Source organism: Crinia signifera, chromosome 1, assembly GCF_055691185.1.
Source record: "Crinia signifera chromosome 1, ASM5569118v1, whole genome shotgun sequence".
NCBI lineage: Eukaryota > Metazoa > Chordata > Amphibia > Anura > Myobatrachidae > Crinia > Crinia signifera.
Window position 1 is genome coordinate 257,186,338 of NC_139217.1, and position 19,306 is coordinate 257,205,643.

At 45.1% G+C, this 19,306-nt stretch overlaps 1 protein-coding gene across 3 annotated transcripts in view; it reads right to left on the minus strand.

Moving 5' to 3' along the window:
- CPAMD8 (C3 and PZP like alpha-2-macroglobulin domain containing 8) overlaps positions 1–19,306 on the minus strand; it is a 120,175-nt gene that overhangs the window by 54,647 nt on the left and 46,222 nt on the right. For 2 of the 3 annotated variants that reach the window (XR_014473293.1, XM_083180871.1), the window contains exons 13-17: positions 19,059–19,187; positions 17,392–17,584; positions 14,979–15,145; positions 3,875–4,024; positions 2,707–2,868 (exon numbers count right to left, since the gene is read on the minus strand). Coding sequence is in view for 2 of the 3 variants with exons in the window: in XM_083180871.1 (XP_083036997.1) it covers positions 2,707–2,868; positions 3,875–4,024; positions 14,979–15,145; positions 17,392–17,584; positions 19,059–19,187 (801 nt within the window). In the remaining variant the exon portion in view is untranslated. The remainder of the gene's footprint in view (positions 1–2,706; positions 2,869–3,874; positions 4,025–14,978; positions 15,146–17,391; positions 17,585–19,058; positions 19,188–19,306) is intronic. The other variant, XM_083180884.1, reaches the window with a different exon arrangement.

Genomic DNA, 19,306 nt, shown 5'->3' on the forward strand with positions numbered 1-19,306 from the left:
GACTTGTCGTGGAGTTGCAAGAAAAAAAGATGTGGTGATATCTATAGAAATGGGGGGCACCAAACTCTATCTTGCCTTCAAGCAAGGGGGAAGAACTTAGGCCACTGAGTAGAAACAATAGTATTTGATAAATAAAATTAAAACCTCTAGTTGCTTTTGTGAGAAAATCTAAGTTTACAGAATTTACGTTTGTTAGTACCTGCAAGTTATTACATTTTTACCTGCACACATTTGCAAGTTTCATTGGGATGAGGTAAATAAATATGAATCAAGTGACGTCAATTAACAGAACTGCACTGAAAATCAATCCGTAGTTTACTTACTGTACATAAAACTTCTCAAGTGCAAATGTGATTATTATTCCTACCTATGCTAGGTTTCATATAAAACTTTGGACCTCCTTAGTAATGTCTACTGCGATTGCCATCAAGTCACCAGAAATAATTTGTAGATATAATGTAGAGTGCAGTTAACATGACTCATTTAAGTAAAATGACCCTTGACATAGAAGCTGATTTATTTATTATCAGTTTCTTATATAGCGCACACATATTCTGCAGCGCTTTACAGAGATTATTTGAACATTCACATCAATTCCTGCCCCAATGGAGATTACAATCTATATTCCCTACCACATGTACCTGCACACATACATTCTAGGGTTAATTTGTTGGGAGCCAATTAGCCCACCAGTATATTTTTGGAGGTACTTGTGTAGTTTCACGGCGCCACCGCGCGCACAGTCTGTTTGAAACTTGGCAGCTTGCCAGACTTTGTGCGCGTGCCGCTCTAGCTGTTCTCAGCGCAGCGCTACGTTATCAGCGTAGCATAGCGTCTAAATCCAGACTCCCTGCGACAGCCCGGCACACCGCTATCAAAGGGGGTGAATTTAGACGCTAAAGCGTCTGAATCCATACTCCCTGCAAGTCGCTAAGAAGGGGGTATCTGGATTTAGACGCTAAAGCGTCTAGATTTACTAGGGTGTAGGGGTACATAAGGGTGAAATGTGCAAAACACTCTTAAACCTGTTCACAATGACACTAGTCGACGTAACAGCTGTCGACCTTGTTAAGTCCACTATCCCCGCCAACCCGAAGCGTGGCGAGCGCAGCGGTACGTGTCCTACGACCTTTTCATACCCCCACTATCCACGTCGGCGTGGAGCTGATTTTATATAGTGTGGCGAGCGCAGCGAGGGGACGCGTATACCTGTGAAGTTATGCGCGGCCGCTCGCCACGCTTTGGGCTCAGTGGCTTGTTGCTCTCGCCACACTATATAAAGTCAACTCCACGCCGATGTGGATGGTGGGGGTATGAAAAGGTCGTAGGACGCGTACCGCCGCCGCTCGCCACGCTTCGGGTTGGCGTGGATAGTGGAATTAAAAAGGTTGACAGCTGTTACATCGACTAGTGTCATTGTGAACAGGTTTAAGAGTGTTTTGCACCCCTACACCCTAGTAAATCTAGACGCTTTAGCGTCTAAATCCAGATACCCCCCTTCTTAGCGGCTTGCAGGGAGTATGGATTCAGACGCTTTGTCAGCGGTGCGCAGGACTGCGTATTTCACTGTGGAACTACAAGTTCCACAGTGACCTGTCAGCGCCTGGGCAGCGTGCTGCTGCTGCTGCCTGACACTATGCTGATAACGTAGCTTACATATGGAAAGCAGCCACGCGCTACGCTGAGAACAGCTAGAGCGGCATGCGCACAGTTAAACAGAGCGCACGGCAAGCTGCCAAGTTTCTGAGACAGACTGTGCATGCTGCGGCGCCGTGAAACTACACAAGTACCTTTTTGGATTGTGGGAGGAAACCGGAGTAAACCCACGCAGACAGCCGGGGGATACGGTTTAACAACGGACACCTTTGGCTGCCGGCTGGATAGGGAGAGGGGACACACGGAGCGCCCAGACCCACCACCACCACCCTCCGAGCCTAGAACAACTGACGGGCAGCCTCTGGCAGCCAGGCACCAGCACAGTTAACTTAAGGAACGGCACAGCGGGACGCCGCAGTCGTGGGAACACCAGGACTGTACTGTGGAAACCCCCCCCCCCCCCCCTTGAACCCGTCCGCATCAGAGGGAAAACCCTCAAACCCCTTATATTTCCCCCCCACACTCCCGCAACACTCATTGTGTTACTGTTTAACTGTAACATTATTGTAACAGCGTATGTATCAATTGACTGCAATAATTGTAACAGCAAATGTTTCATGTGTAATTAATTGTTTATATGACTGCACCATTTGAAGTAAAATTGTTTTAAACCAACCCACTGCACATTCTTTCAAATCGGGATCAGCCACACACCCCACACCCAAGGAGCGGAGCGCTACACTAAAACCCCCCCCCTTTTTGCAATTCATAAACCCACGCAAGTACGGGGAGAATATACAAACTCCGCACAGTTAGAGCCATGGTGGGAAACGAACCCATGTGCTACCCATCCGTACTTATAAACATTCGCGAACACTAAATTATTATAATGCTGCATGAGGCCACTTCTGCTCGCTTCTGTGATCCACAACTGATTTCAAAGACGCAGTCAATGAATTGTAAGTGGTTTCCATAGATGAAAAAGCTATATGTAGCCATCGATGGTAACAAACTATACAAAACATTGACGGTTTCTTTGAAACAAACAGAAAAGTTAGCCTAAATGTTACAATCACTACAGATCCCTCCTCCCCTTGGTCACACACTTACTGTGAATGCAAACCGTGCATCTTTAATGATGTCCCAATGCCATGGGAAAATTGATGAACGCCGTCTTCTCTGAGAGCCTAGTCCTGGCCACCAAAAATGTCCTTCATCCTTCCCTGTCCCAAAAGCATCTGAAACATCAAAGGCAGCTAGTTCCTGGAATATCTGTAGAAGCCAAGGTACATATTACATTTTATTATATCAAATTATACTATTAATATTAATATGTACTGTACATCTTAAGCAAAGACCAGCTCAATTAATATGAATGTGATGTTTTACATAAAATAGCAAAAAATTGCAAGAGGATGTATGTGCAATAGACATAAAGGGAGCAATTCAGTTGCCTTACCCTACAGCTGCTACTAGTTGGTATTGAATGGATTAATTCAATTATTGCTTCATTCAGGTCCTAATAGCACAGGGATGGAGTGGGCAGATGTCATCTTACTGACTCCTGAGGTGGCAAGCTGAATTGTGTGATAAGTCTGCACTTCCGGCACCCAGACAGGAGTTTGTGCACCCATAGCACCAGTGGGCATCCATTACGTTTGGGCACCCACAAAACAAGTGAAATTAACATGGATAAAAAAAATAGAAAAAAGCGGCAAAAGACATTTAGGTCCTGATTCTGGTTGGTTTGCAAAAGCAAATTACTTATTTCATGGGCAAAACCATGTGCACTGCAGGTGCAAACCGGGGCAGGATCAGCTGAAGGTGCATGTCATAGAAAAGGGTGTGGCTTAATGGTGATGGGCAGGCCCTTATGAGAGGGATGTGGCGTCGAAGCCTAAACCCATTTATCATCCCGCTGGCTCCTGCTTGTAATGTTGCTGTGCAGCACCCAGCTTCTGCAACTGAGCAGGAGCCTACATTTTGGTCTTAGCCCTCGGTGGTTAACCCCTTGAGTGCACCCACACCTTCCTTGTGATGTCACTGCTGTGTAATAAAAGTTATAACCTTCAATACATAACATAAACAATTGTATACAACTGTTGAATAAGATTGCCACTTTAAACATAGTTATACCTGTACGGACAACCAAGAAACTTTGCAATAAGAAAGATTACATCCAGTAGCTATAGTCAAAACTTGAGACAGATACAGTACATTATCTCAATTTCGGTATATACACCCACCTATACTGTATATACCAAGAAGAGCAGCTAACCTGTTCAGGAGTAATTTGGAAGCCATTGCGCAGGAGGTACACACTCTTATCCACACTGGACACACAGACACAGCTTCCTCTGGTAGCTTGCACTTTAATATCTATCACATCACCTGGTCTAGAGTCATTGGAGGACAAGGCTAAGGAGACCTGTACAAAATTGTAAAATAAATAAGTAGTCAATCTTTATGCAGGAAGAGAGAATGCTTGATCATTTACATACACTGAAAAGTAAATATGCAGGGATCTATTTCGCAACAGTAATAATAATAATCATAACAACAAGGTAACAAGTCTATTACATTTATATATATATAGAGAGAGAGAGAGATAGAAAATATATGTTGCAGATGTGCTATTTTATCAGGGTTGCTGCAGGATCTAATAGCGTCATCAGATGCATTAGCCTGCTCCCACCTACGTATACTTGGCTATGCTCCTGGATAAGCCGGGGGGTCCCGAAATCAAGGTGACCCTCCCAGCCTCCCTGAGGGGTAGGCAAGTCTCCTAACATGTCCACACCCCCTGGACCAAGCTGTGCACTTTGTCAGTAAAGTGGGCGGTCCAGACAGCTGATGAAACAATATGCAATGAATCGCATTATACTAGCCTATCTGTGTATTGCCTGGAATCACTGCATTATATAGCATGAGGGCATGGCATATGCTGCATTATGTAAGAAATGTTTAATAATATAATAATGAACTATATGTTTACTATAATATTGTAATCGGTCTTATAGGCTATTTATGGTAAATGGATGGCTGTGGGGGACAGGTCTATCTTATTCCTTCAATTTTACTAAGAATGCAGAACATGAAGCAGACCACTGCCAGAAAGCCACCATAGACTGCTAACAGGTGGAGTGATCAGCTATGTTCTTACATGTTTTCTGGCTTATAGGGGTATTTAATTAAGTGCCTATCTGCTTCTATGTGTGGGATTTGTTAGTTTGGTCTATGTTAGAATAGATCCAGTATGTTATGTATGTTTGTTCATTTTTGTTTTATTTAACATTTTAGTCATTTGATAATGTCTGGGCATAAATATCTGCTCAGTTTGCTTCACATCCACACTTTGAGAAAGGGACTTTTTGTGCCTGAAATGCATCGGTGGTTTTGGAGGTTTATTGTCCAGTTTTTCATCTCAGGAGCCCACCACATTTTATTCCAGGTGAGCTGTTGTGTGGAATTTCTGTGGCTCCATTTCAGGAAGACCTTGCATTTTATTATTGTTTTAGGTTTTAATTTTTTTTAATCTGTGAACTTCCATAAAAACAAATATGGAACAAGAGAACATTTACAGTATAGTGTACCCCAGTAGAGATAGACAGGGCATCTGTGCTTACCACTATTCTTTTTTGTCATATGCAATTTCTGGGAGTGGTAATCCCAAGTGATAATCTTTGCTGCAGGCTTTGGCATGGGATTTCTTCCACTTCCATTTTTTTGCCTATTTTAGGTCTAATTTAAATTCATTCTATTCAATCAAAGTGCCTATGTTTTGACTAGGTGAAAAAATTACTCAGTCTAAAAACTTATGGATCAGTGAATTTCTCACCAATCCACGTGTTTTTGGTGAAACATCAGCCCACCCCTAGTAATACAAGGACAACACCATGTGCTTTCCAATATCTCAGCTGTATTGTGTTCTGAGTATTGTGGTGCTAATTGTTACATGTGCTCTGTTTTAGTTTTTCCAGTTATCATTTTTGTCCTGTGCATTGTTCTAATGTGTGCCATATGTACTGCGTTGCAAACTAGTTGTGACGCCTTATAAATAAAATATAATAATAACAACAATGACCACAAATATATGTGTGTGTGTGTGTGTGTGTGTGTGAGATGCAGTACATTTTTTACATAATACACTTCTTGTTGTGCAGGGTGAGGACTAGGCGGTAACGATTGTTGATACATTTATTTGATGGAAACAAGTGATTGTGCTTTGATGGAAACGAGTGATTGTGCTCATCAGTTACGTTTCCACCTGCTGCACAGAATAGGCGGTTAGACAAAATACTTCAATATGGCCAGGAAAGTGTTTCAATGGCAATTGAAAATAATTATTCTGCCAATATTCCATGGGATCACAATGAAGTGGAAGTACTATAGAGCAATTCAAGTATGAATCACCATGTTACAGTATGTCCATAAGTTACAGATGTGGGTGGCTCTTCATCCTGTTTTGCAAAAAAAAACTTCTATATCCTTCCCATCACAAGATTTTTGTAGATTGTACATTTATTTTTACTTGCCCTGGTAGGGAATTTGGGTGAATATTAATGTTTGTTATCACTGACATGAGACAGAAACTGACATAACTGTTTCTCTGATTTATTTCCATTTATTGCTGCAATAATGATTCAAGATTTCTTGGCAATGTGCAAACATTAATTTTCTATAGATGAGGCTAACTACATTCCTTCACTACAAAATCTGCAGGTGCTAGGGTTACCTCCCTCAGATCCCCATTGTCCTTAACATGTAAGTATCCCCCGAAATCATTACAGGGATTCTGCAGTATATGTTAAATATATATGCTACACTTTCTCCATTTCCCATCTCAACAGTGATGGGGTCATCCACTGTAGTCTATGAGCTAAATATTGCCCAATTTACCTTGAAAGGTATTGTGTGGGGCACGCACTGTCTAATGTCCATGCAAGTGCAGTAGGACTACAGAGGCATGTGCAAACTACGGCCCTCCAGCTGTTGTGAAACTACAAGCCCCATCATGCCTTGCAACAGTTATGCTATTAGGGAATGCTACAACTGTGGCAAGGCATGCTGGGATGTGTAGTTTCATAACAGCTGGAGGGCCATAGTTTGGGCATACCTGGTCTACAGTGTAATGATATATCCCTGATATGATCACTTTAACTTACACTAGGCTCCTATAATAGCACATGTCCCTTAATACATCTGCATCTGGGTAAATATTAATTTATTATTGCTCAAATAGCAGCAATAATAAATTCTGTTTATCAAATCTAATAGATAAATAGTAAATGGGCCACTTAATGTTGTATTTATCTTCTAATACTATATTATCTGCCTTTTCTATAGTGTCCTATATGCTGCTGTTTACATTTGTTTGTAAGAGTCTGTATGTATTTATTTATTTATATAGATATATATATCTGCCATCAGCTAGGTGGTATGGTGGCTGCCCTTATGGGGGGACAGTCAACAGCCCCCCCCCCCACCCCACAACCAAAAAAGTTTGTGGCATCCTTGCTTGGCAGCATCAAGAAAGTGATTGTAAGAAGTATTTTGCCTTGTAAGTGATTGCTGCTTTGAAAAAAGAGGAAACTAAGATGGTGGAATGGTTAGCATTACTGCCTCACAGCACTGAGGTCAAGGGTTTGATTCCCACCATGGCCCTAACTGTGCGGAGTTTGTATATTCTCCTTGTGTTTGTGTGAGTTTCATCCTGATTCTTCAGATTCCTCCCACAACCCATAAAGCTACTGGTAGGGTAATTGGCTCCTGACAAAAAAAAAAATAGTATATTGTGATTTGTGTATGTTCATGAGGCAAACTAGATGGGCCAAGCGGTTGTTATCTGCCGTCAAATTCTAAGTTTCTATCTTATAGAATTCTGAAGCAAAAGTTACTGCAACTTCAATGATACCCAATGGCATATTCCCAGATGCAGCATTATACTGGATTAGTGAATTTCTGTCCACTATGTGTCACACCAGGGGCTTAGTCGACGAGACTGAGACCTCTGGTGGGGACCTGGACCGGTACCTGAACCGGGAAGGTTGGAGAGGACCCTTGCGCATGGAGTGCGCGACAGTGCACCCAGAGCCAATAAGCAGTCAGAGGTAAAATACAACCGGAGTTTATTTGCAGATGGTTGTAATATAAACAGACAGTAAAGTATGCAGGAGAAATGACAGAGTTCATGCAGATTGCAATACTTTACAGATGTGATGATATGTGGGATCGATGGTGGAACATCGGATGTGAAGACTGTGGGTCCGGAATGACGGACGGAAGACTGGAGCTTGACTGTGGGTCCGGAATGACGGACGGAAGCTTGGCTTGGAGATCCGGAATATCGGACTATCGATGATGATGTGGGAACATCGGATTCGGGTATCGGATATGGAAGGAGACTGTGGGTCCGGAATGACGGACGGGAGATGACTGTGGGTCCGGAATGACGGACGGAAGCAGGAGATCCGGAATATCGGACTAGCGATGAAACATCGATGGTGGATGATGCTGGAGCATCGGAAGGACCAGAGTCCCGGAGCTAGGCTTTGTCGCTGGGCTGACGAGGCAGGATCACAGGCGATGGAATAACCTGGACTTCACAGGAGATGGAACAACCTGGAACACACTGCAGCATGGAAGACAACACCAGCAGAGAAATACACTTGCACGGAGACAAGGACAGATGACCATACACTGGAGACAACTGAAGCACTAGCAATGGTTCTGAGAGCTCCCAGCATACTTTTCCCCACTGGGTGGCCAGGATTGGCCGAGGAAGTATGACAGGGAGATCAGAACCAACAGGATTGGACAGCACAGACATGTGACTGGGAAGAACATGGCAGCCCCCATGTCTGCTATGGCGGGAAAGTGTGTTTGTGCACACCATGCTGGATACTGGGAGCAATGGCGGCGGACAGGTGGATTGCCGTGCACTGGGGACTGTCACTGGGAGACAGGACGCCGGCAGAGATGACGTCTGGACCGCAAGCTGAACCTGCGGAGGCACTTAGCCGGTAAGAAAGTCTGTCTGACAGCTCGGATCGTGACAGCACCCCCCCCTTTAAGGGTGGCCCCAGGACACCTTTTAGGCTTGCGGGGAAACTTGGAGTGGAACGCCCGGATGAGTCTGGGAGCATGGACATCGATGGCATTGGTCCATGATCGCTCTTCGGGGCCGTAGCCCTTCCAATCGATCAGATATTGCAGACGACCATATCGGATGCGAGAGTCCAAGATTTTACTGACCTCATATTCTGTTCCACACTGGGTGCAAACCTTAGGAGCCTTGGGGAGCTTGGAATGAAAGCGATTCAGAACCAGCGGCTTGAGCAGCGAAATGTGGAATGTAGCTGGCACTTTCAAATAGGGCGGCAACTTGAGCTTGTAAGCTACTGGATTGCGACTCGCTCAACTGGGAAAGGACCAATATATCGGGGAGCGAACTTCATCGATGGCACTCTCAATCGAAGATTCTTGGTTGACAACCAGACACGATCTCCTGGACGGAGGGCTGGCACAGCTCTGCGTTTCCTGTCGGCAAATTTTTTGTACCTGCTTGAAGCCTTCAGAAGTGAAGAACGAATGAGCTTCCAGGATTTGACGAATTGCCGGATGGTCGTGTCGACCGCTGGAACAGAGGACACAGGTTGCAGAGTGAAGTCAGGAACTCGAGGATGAAACCCATAATTGGCAAGGAATGGAGTGACATTTGATGAAGAATGATATTGGTTATTATGGCAGAACTCTGCCCATGGAAGGAGTTGAGCCCAGTCATCTTGGGAAGAAGAGACATATGTGCGGAGAAATGCTTCAAGGTCCTGATTCACCCTCTCCGTTTGGCCATTGGTTTGAGGGTGGTAGGCTGTGGAAAACTTTAACTTGATTTGAAGCAGGGAATTGGACGCCTCTATCGGAGATGATTTCAAGAGGCAGCCCATGAAGCTTGAATATCTCTTTGATGAAGAGCTGGGACAGCTTGGAAGCTGACGGAAGACCGGTGAGAGGAACGAAGTGAGCCATCTTGGTGAACCGGTCAACAATCACCCAGATGGTGGTGAATTTGTCAGACTCTGGAAGATCAGTTACAAAGTCCATAGAAATATGCGTCCAAGGACGATGTGGCACTGACAGTGGCATCAATTGCCCAGGAGGAGACTGACGACTGATCTTGTGCTGAGCACATTTAGCACAAGAGGAAACAAAGTCCTGTACATCCTGTTTGAGGGACGGCCACCAGTAGGACCTGGTGATAAACTCGTAAGTTTTCTGAATGCCTGCATGGCCAGCGAATTTTGAAGAATGGGCCCAACAAAGCAACTTCTTTCTTAGAGCTGGCTTTACATATCTTTTCCCTGTAGGGGGCGTGAGATTTGAAACTCCCGTTGCGGAGAAGGCCACTGGATCAATAATAAAATGTTGATGTGTGGACTTAGACTCACTTTCTTGCTCCCATGAGCGGGAAAGGGCATCAGCTTTTCGGTTTTGTGTCCCTGGACAGAACGACAGCTTGAAACGGAACCTGGAAAAGAAAAGTGTCCATCTGGCTTGACGGGGATTTAAACATTGAGCAGACTTGAGATACAGAAGATTCTTGTGGTCTGTGATAATTGTGATCTCATGAACAGCGCCCTCTAGAAGATATCTCCATTCTTCTAATGCCAACTTGATGGCGAGGAGCTCTTGGTCACCGATGGCATAATTACGCTCTGCAGGCAGGAACTTACGGGAGTAGAACCCACAGGGATGAAGACGACCATCGGGCGCTTTCTGCGAGAGGACTGCCCCAACACCCACGGAGGAGGCATCGACCTCGAGAATAAAGGGCAAGGTGGTATCAGGTTGTCTTAAAACAGGAGCGGAAGTGAACCTCTGTTTCAACAGATGGAAGGCTTCGATGGCTTCTGCCGGCCACTTCGCTGGATTAGACCCCTTTTTAGTCAAGGCAGTGATGGGAGCCACAATAGAAGAGAAGTTACGAATTAATTTTCTGTAATAATTGGCAAAACCCAGGAAACGTTGAATACCTTTCAGCGAAGAGGGAATTGGCCAATCTTGGATGGCCTGCAGTTTTCCTGGATCCATTTGAAGACCAGAACCGGAGACAATGTACCCTAGGAAGGGTATAGACTTCACCTCGAAGACACACTTCTCCAGTTTACAGTAGAGATGATTAGCTCGCAGCCGGGACAGAACCTCTTTGACCCAATAACGATGTTCTGTGATGTTATTGGCGTAGATTAAAATGTCATCGAGATATACAACTACATGACGATACAGAATGTCCCGAAAAATCTCATTGACATAGTGCTGGAACACGGCTGGGGCATTGCTGAGCCCAAAGGGCATGACGAGGTACTCATAGTGGCCGTCTCTGGTATTAAACGCCGTCTTCCACTCGTCGCCCTCTCGTATGCGGATGAGATTGTATGCACCCCTCAGATCGAGTTTCGTAAAGATGGTTGCACAGCTGACACGGTCAAACAGCTCGGTGATGAGGGGCAACGGATATCGGTTCTTTACTGTAATGTCATTGAGGCCGCGATAATCAATGCAGGGACGTAGGCCTCCATCCTTCTTCTTGACGAAGAAGAATCCTGCGCCAGCAGGAGAAGTCGAAGGACGGATGAATCCCTTTGCCAGATTTTCCTTGATGTAATTGGTCATGGCTTGAGTCTCTGGAAGAGAGAGAGGATAGGTTCTACCTCTGGGTGGTTCTTTGCCTGGGATAAGTTCGATAGGGCAATCCCACGGTCCGTGAGGAGGTAGGACATCAGCGCCAGACTTGCTGAATACATCTGAGTACTCTTGGTAGGGAAGAGGTGGAAGGTCTGCTGCATCGGCTGAAGAATGACGAGCTGGGAGTACCTTTTGGAGACAGGTACCGGAGCAGGAAGGATCCCAGGAAAGGATTTCCGATGTCTTCCAATCAAGACGAGGATTGTGAAGACGGAGCCAGGGTAAACCCAGAACCAGAGCATGAGTGGCTCGGGGTAAAACCAGGAAGGACAAAAGTTCAGTGTGCAGGACTCCCACTTTTACTGTAAGTGGCAAAGTTCTGCGGGAGACTGTCGCATCAGGAATCCTACTGCCATCCACAGCAGTAAGGAAGACAGTCTTGGAAAGACTTTCAGTGGGTAAACCCCACTTGCGGACCAGTTCTGCAGTAACGAAGTTGCCAGCGGCACCGGAATCAAGAAGTGCGGAGACAGTCTTGAAATGCTGACCAACTTGTAGGGAAACTGGAAGGACACAATCAGTTGCTGATGGAGAGGACTTAATTACTCCTAGCCTACCCTCTCCTTGACGGGCTAGGAGGAGGAGTTCTCCTTGACGCTTCGGGCATGCAGAAATTTGATGTGCAGGATCGGCACAATACAGGCAGAGCTGTGCCAACCGTCGACGTCGACGTTCTCCTGGAGACAAACGGAAACGGTTTATCTCCATCGGTTCTTCTTTGGAATGGACCTCAGGAGCAGTGGGTAAAGAAGGCGGAGGAGTTGGCACTTTAACTGGAGCGCTCTTGTGACGTTCTACAGCCTTTTCTCGGAAGCGTAGGTCTACTTTAATACACAATGAAATAAGGTCACTTAGACCTGAGGGTAAGTCTCTGGTAGCGAGTTCATCCTTAATATGATCGGATAGGCCATGCCAGAAAGCTGCGTATAAGGCCCCATCACACCAGGAGAGTTCAGACGCCAGAATCTGGAACTGGACCAGATATTGCCCGACGGAGCGGGATCCCTGTCTGAGACGGAGGAGTTCAGTGGAGGCAGATGCTGATCGCCCAGGCTCATCGAAGATACGCCGGAATGTTGACACGAAGTCCTTGTAGTTGGACAGGATGGCATCAGATCTTTCCCATAAGGGAAACGCCCATTCTAACGCTGCTCCACACAGGAGGGAGATGATGTAGGCGATCTTGACCCTTTCAGTAGGGAAGTTGCTGGGTTGCAGCTCAAAGTGAATCTCACACTGATTGAGAAAACCTCGACAGGTCTTGGGGTTCCCATCATACTTGGTGGGGACAGACAGATGAAGGCGCGGTGCAGCAGCCATTAAAGGAGGATGAACTGGACTTGGAAGTTCTCTGACAGGCTCAGGGCCACTGAGAGTGGTCTGTAGCTTATCCAGCCGGGAAGACAGATCTTGCAGACAATGAATCACTTGGCTCTGCGCAGCCTCTTGCTGATCCAAGCGAACAGCCAGTTGCTGTACAGGGCTGGGTGGAGATGCTTGGTTTGCGGCTGGATCCATTTGGCTAGTGCTTACTGTCACACCAGGGGCTTAGTCGACGAGACTGAGACCTCTGGTGGGGACCTGGACCGGTACCTGAACCGGGAAGGTTGGAGAGGACCCTTGCGCATGGAGTGCGCGACAGTGCACCCAGAGCCAATAAGCAGTCAGAGGTAAAATACAACCGGAGTTTATTTGCAGATGGTTGTAATATAAACAGACAGTAAAGTATGCAGGAGAAATGACAGAGTTCATGCAGATTGCAATACTTTACAGATGTGATGATATGTGGGATCGATGGTGGAACATCGGATGTGAAGACTGTGGGTCCGGAATGACGGACGGAAGACTGGAGCATGACTGTGGGTCCGGAATGACGGACGGAAGCTTGGCTTGGAGATCCGGAATATCGGACTATCGATGATGATGTGGGAACATCGGATTCGGGTATCGGATATGGAAGGAGACTGTGGGTCCGGAATGACGGACGGGAGATGACTGTGGGTCCGGAATGACGGACGGAAGCAGGAGATCCGGAATATCGGACTAGCGATGAAACATCGATGGTGGATGATGCTGGAGCATCGGAAGGACCAGAGTCCCGGAGCTAGGCTTGGTCGCTGGGCTGACGAGGCAGGAAAACAGGCGATGGAATAACCTGGACTTCACAGGAGATGGAACAACCTGGAACACACTGCAGCATGGAAGACAACACCAGCAGAGAAATACACTTGCACGGAGACAAGGACAGCTGACCATACACTGGAGACAACTGAAGTACTAGCAATGGTTCTGAGAGCTCCCAGCATACTTATCCCCACTGGGTGGCCAGGATTGGCCGAGGAAGTATGACAGGGAGATCAGAACCAACAGGATTGGACAGCACAGACATGTGACTGGGAAGAACATGGCAGCCCCCATGTCTGCTATGGCGGGAAAGTGTGTTTGTGCACACCATGCTGGATACTGGGAGCAATGGCGGCGGACAGGTGGATTGCCGTGCACTGGGGACTGTCACTGGGAGACAGGACGCCGGCAGAGATGATGTCTGGACCGCAAGCTGAACCTGCGGAGGCACTTAGCCGGTAAGAAAGTCTGTCTGACAGCTCGGATCGTGACACTATGGGTGAGTGTGATCGATGTCATACACCGGAAATAGATCTATTTCACTGCTTCCGGACATGTCCCTTGCTCCACACCTTCTGGTTACAGGTTCAAAGGTACAAGTGGAGCATTTAGTAAACTATCTGCCTTCACTTTTGAGATTATCCATGAGAGCCAAGAGATTGTTACTAGCTATTAGCGTGCTAGTCCGCAAGACATGGATCCTTCCCTATCCCCCTACTCTAACCTTTTTTGAAGGAAATTTGCATAATATTTGTAAGATTAATTGGTTTGATACAACGTTAGATTAAGAAAAACAGACCTTAACATTTTTTGATACTTTATGTTACGTTTCTACCCTCCCCATACACTTTCCAAAACTCCCTTAAAAATGTTGAGTGGTATGAGACTAGGTTGCTTTTGGGAGATTATGCTAAAATACTCAGTGAGTAGACTTTTAAGGGTATTGCAGCATCCTCGGACTCTGGGCTAATCCTAATTTTGCTAGAAGAAAACGCACAATTATTAATTGACTGAAATTATGGTTTCAACTGAGTCCTTAGGAAATGGACATGGTGAATGCTAAAGTCATTTGTAATGCTATAGACCAATGTAGACATAGACTTGCTTTTATATTCAGTATGTACTGTTTTATGACAAACCACTGTACATGATGTGTGTGATGAGATGTGGTTCTTATAAAAAAAATATGTGTATAAAAGAAACTATACAGGTTTGCAATGGTAAATCCTTATTTGTCTTCATGTACCAGCTTATTGTGGTGATGACTTGTCCACTTTATTGTGTAGATGACTAGTATAACAGTATAGAGAATGAGGAAAGGGAAACGGAGCATAGTAAATTATAAAGATATAGGTGTGGGAATATAGACGGAGTCTATGAATCACTATGAAAACAAGCATGAGGCAAGGGATAAACGGACACATACAGTAGGATACTATAGGAAGAGGGTAACACTGTTACATTACAGTTACATTAGAGGAGCCCCATGTGAACACAGACATTTTGCAAAATACCTTATTTTTAAAAGCTGGCTTTATCAGTATCTGGGCACTGTCGGTAATCCCCTCTCCATTCTCCCTCACATAATAAACCAACAGGCGGCTCAGGGGGGCCATGGTGTGAGTTACATTGAAATGAACATACGTCATCCACACCTCAGAGTCACTGGATGAGAGCTCTGCTGCAAGAAGTCATAGCAGCTATAACAACACTTAATATAAACATTACATAACAAGCCAGCAAAACATCATGTGCTGATGGCAAAAACATAAAACAGCAAGCTCAATGGCAATAAATACTGGAAAACAGAAAACATTTGTTTATAGATCAGGGGAAGGTCATCCTTGGAACAAAAAGTGGTTAGAGAGAGAGAGAAAAGCCCATAGGCATATGTATAGTGGTTGCCACAGGGGATTCCGTATGAAATCCCGACGGTCAAAATCCCGAATGGGTCAAAATACCGACAAGGACAAAATCCCGACATGGACAAAATCCGACATTTAAAATCCCGACAGGGTCAAAATCCCGACATTTAAAATCCCGACAGGGTCAAAATCCCGACATATAGAATGTACAGGTGAAACAGTCTACATGACTTTCGGTCGACAGGTGCTTTGGGTTTTTTCACTGTTTTTTGCCCGAATGTGGACAGAGTTGAAAGTGAACCGCAGCCGCTCGCGAATTGCTTCGGGCACGGTGCCTCGCTGCGCTCGGCACACTATTTTATTCTCCCATCACGCCGTAGTGGATGGTAGGGCATGAAATACCGCACATGTCGGTTCAAAAAACAGTGAAAAAACCCATGTCGACCTCGCACCTGTCGACCGAAAGGCATGTAGACTGTTTCACTTGTACATTCTATATGTCGAGATTTTGACCCTGTCGGGATTTTAAATGTCGGGATTTTGTCCTTGTCGTTTTTTTGACCCATTCGGGATTTTGACCCTGTCGGGATTTTGACCATCGGGATTTTGACTGCATCCCACCACAGGACCCTGGGTGCGGGGGAACCCACACCCTACACCCACGATTAAATACTAACTTCTCAGAAGTTTTAGGTTGGCACTGCAGCAACATCATATCTCATTGGTAAAATGGAATGGTGACCATTTTACCAGAGATTTGTACCTCAGAATGAAGGGGACCCAGAGGTGGACTTTCCCCAAGGAAACCTAGACACCTGCCTAGGGCCCAGCATGGCCCAATGGTTTCCATAAAGATATCCTAGCTACCCAAAAGCGACTATCACGTGACATTGTGACATCATGACATCACATGGATCTGCCCAAACTCCTAAACTCCCTTGATGTTCTTTGGTAGGATAAAAAATGTTTGGACACACAAAATGTCCACCTTATGTAAACAGTCAGTTTATTTTAAATGTGATGCAGGTATTAAGGCTACTTCCAAAGACCTACAGCCTGATTCAGATTAGTACGCAATGCTGATGTTCATGCATCTGAGCATTTATCGGTAGACTGTGCACACACCATGGTACCAATGCCGCCCACAATCAGCATAAAAAAAATAGTGCTATGGATTGTTTTGAGGAGGGCCCTAAACTGGTATCTTGCCTAGGGCCCCATGAATTTTAAATCAGCCTCTGAGGAGACCCACACAGAGTCTGCACATAGGCCATTCATTGGTAAAATTTCCTGGTAAAACCATTTCAGCATTTGCCATTTAGCATAAGCGTGTCATGCTGACATCTCATAATGCCTATATAGGGGTTACCCACAAGACTGCACCACTGCATATGTTCTGTGCTGAGCTATCTACAGTTGTATGTATATTAAGCATATCTCTGCTTTCGGCTGAGGCTGGGTGTAACTAGGCAGCATCAGGGTGTCCACATAAGGGCATGCTCGGGTGTGTAAGCAGAATTGTGGGCTATGCTCAGTTGAACATATAAAGAGATCCACCTGATTTAGGATGGAACACTTACAACAGGAGTAGGCTGGTATTGTGGCTAGATGGCTACTTTTACAAGCAGACGAATGGGGCAGTGCAACTTCCTTGATGCATGCCATTTGGCATACAGGGCAACATGCATTCATTTCCATGCATGATTTGTTGAACATACATAGCTAAAGATAAAATACTGTTTATGGGCTATGATTATGGTGAATAACAACAATATAGGGGGATCAGTAATTTACAGTAAAGCATTTGTTAGAAGCATTAAGTAAAAACACGTTGTGCCACTATTAGGGGGCATTTCTGTTCTCTTCGATCTCAAGCCTGCCAAGAAGCAGCTAATTGCTGAAGCTGCCATGTGGCAAATATGACCCCAAACCACAGTTCCTACAATCAGTGTTGATGTATATTATGCAGATTCTGTAAACTCCCTCTAGTCTTTAACACTTGAGTTTACAGATTGGGGGATAATATTCACAAGATACTCAAATGAGACTTAACCTGACTTACCTGATTCACTCTCGGATGTTTCATTGAAGTCCCTTTGAAAGGTAACAATTGATGACCTCTTTGTCCTTTGCAGGGTGACATTTGCAGACTGTTGCCCAGATAGCACAATGTTTCCACGGGATGCTACCTCATAGTGCAGAGTGAAATTACATGGACAAGTGGACTTTAAGGCAATCCGGGCATCCTCACCCACCTGCCATCAGAAGAGGTGAAACAAGTGACAAGACTCATGCTGCACTTTATCTTCTTTTAAATTTCCAAATCCACTTTCAGAGGCTCATTCAGGTGCAGTCACAGTTGCAGGAGTTAATGTTGCAGGAGGCGTCTATTACAAGCAGACACCTCCTGCTGCAGTATCTAAGCTTCATCCTAGGATGCAGTATATGATTTCTCTACCACCATTGGGAGGCTTACAGCATTCATGGTGCCAAACAAACTGCCCGCCGCAGACACCAAGAAATCTCCATCCTATGGCGGAGATCCCTGTTCTTCTCCCACCCCATAACTGGGGTGGGGCCACGCATCGTGCCAGGGCATATGTCAAACATATGCAATTTAGCACAATTTCAACCGATTTATGGGCCCGATACATCAGAATTGGTTGAAATTGGAAATAGTATATGGGGGGGGGGCTTTAATGTATGACCTTTTCTGTACAACATACATACTGTAACTGCAAAGAACTTTAGGGCATAATGGCCCAGGCTGGATCACCAATAATGGCCACCTTCCACTGCCCAAATGTATCATTTGCATTGTTTGGTTACAAGCCCTCGTTTTTCAATTCTTAGTTTAATATAATAAAACAAACACCAAAGTGCCCCCTACCCCCAAGAAAGTAGCACCCTTAACCATGTGCCTCACATGCCCACTGACACAGAGAGGGGGGTTCTAATTACCCGGGCCTGGGTCTGTTGGAGGGGCCCAGTGTTACCTGGCAGCAGCAGCTGTTGCAGCTCTTCTTACCCCAGCACATATTGCTGTGTGCTGGGCTGCATTTTGGCCAGGGAGGTGATTCAAGTGTTATATTTCTGTATTTTATTCTAAGGTTACATGGCCATGCCTCCTGTGATTAGGCCGTACCCCTTGAACTGTACCTGGGCCCAGACAGGCTCTTTACTGCCCTGCACATGCCTAATGGTGACAAATTCATAACTGATTAAGGTTGATTCCGAGTTGGATGCATCTCTTTTAATGGATTGAAATTGTGAGTTTTGAACACAGTGCATGCATATAAGTGAATTTACACCAGGGCTGGGCAACAACGGCCCTCCAGATGTTAATGAACTACACATCCCAACATGCCTTGCATCAGTTTCAGCATGGCCACATAGCAAAACTAATGCAAAGCATCCTGGGATGTGTAGTTCATTAACATCTGGAGGGCCGGTGTTGCCCAGCCCTGATTTACGCATAGCTTTCTTTATTTATTTAGTCAGGCAGATCTTAGCTATATGAGTAAAATTGGTGTTTCAGGGTAGAAACTGGGCAGGGAGAATGTGATGGGTTGGGTATATTCTCACATATATATTTTCTGTTTGCTACTCTATAGTTAATCATAGTTGTCACATTCTCTGTGATTCTACAGTGCTGCAGAATACTCTTGGTAGTATATAAATGTATACAATAAATGATAATACTAATAACAGTATGCTCCCAGTACTCACCTGTAACGGCTTTTCGGGTGGCTGAATCAAGAGGTGGCATTTACTTGGAGAATACCAGCTACTTATGGACAAGTAGTTGGGCAAATATTGCTCTCTTGTGGATTTCCCATCTATTGCTATCACCTTGGACTTTGAAGAGATGAGAATAAGATCAGCAACATACAATAGGAATAAAATAAACTATTAAATAATAAATGATTTAAATGACTGAAACAATGAAAAACAAAATAATATATAAACATACAGAG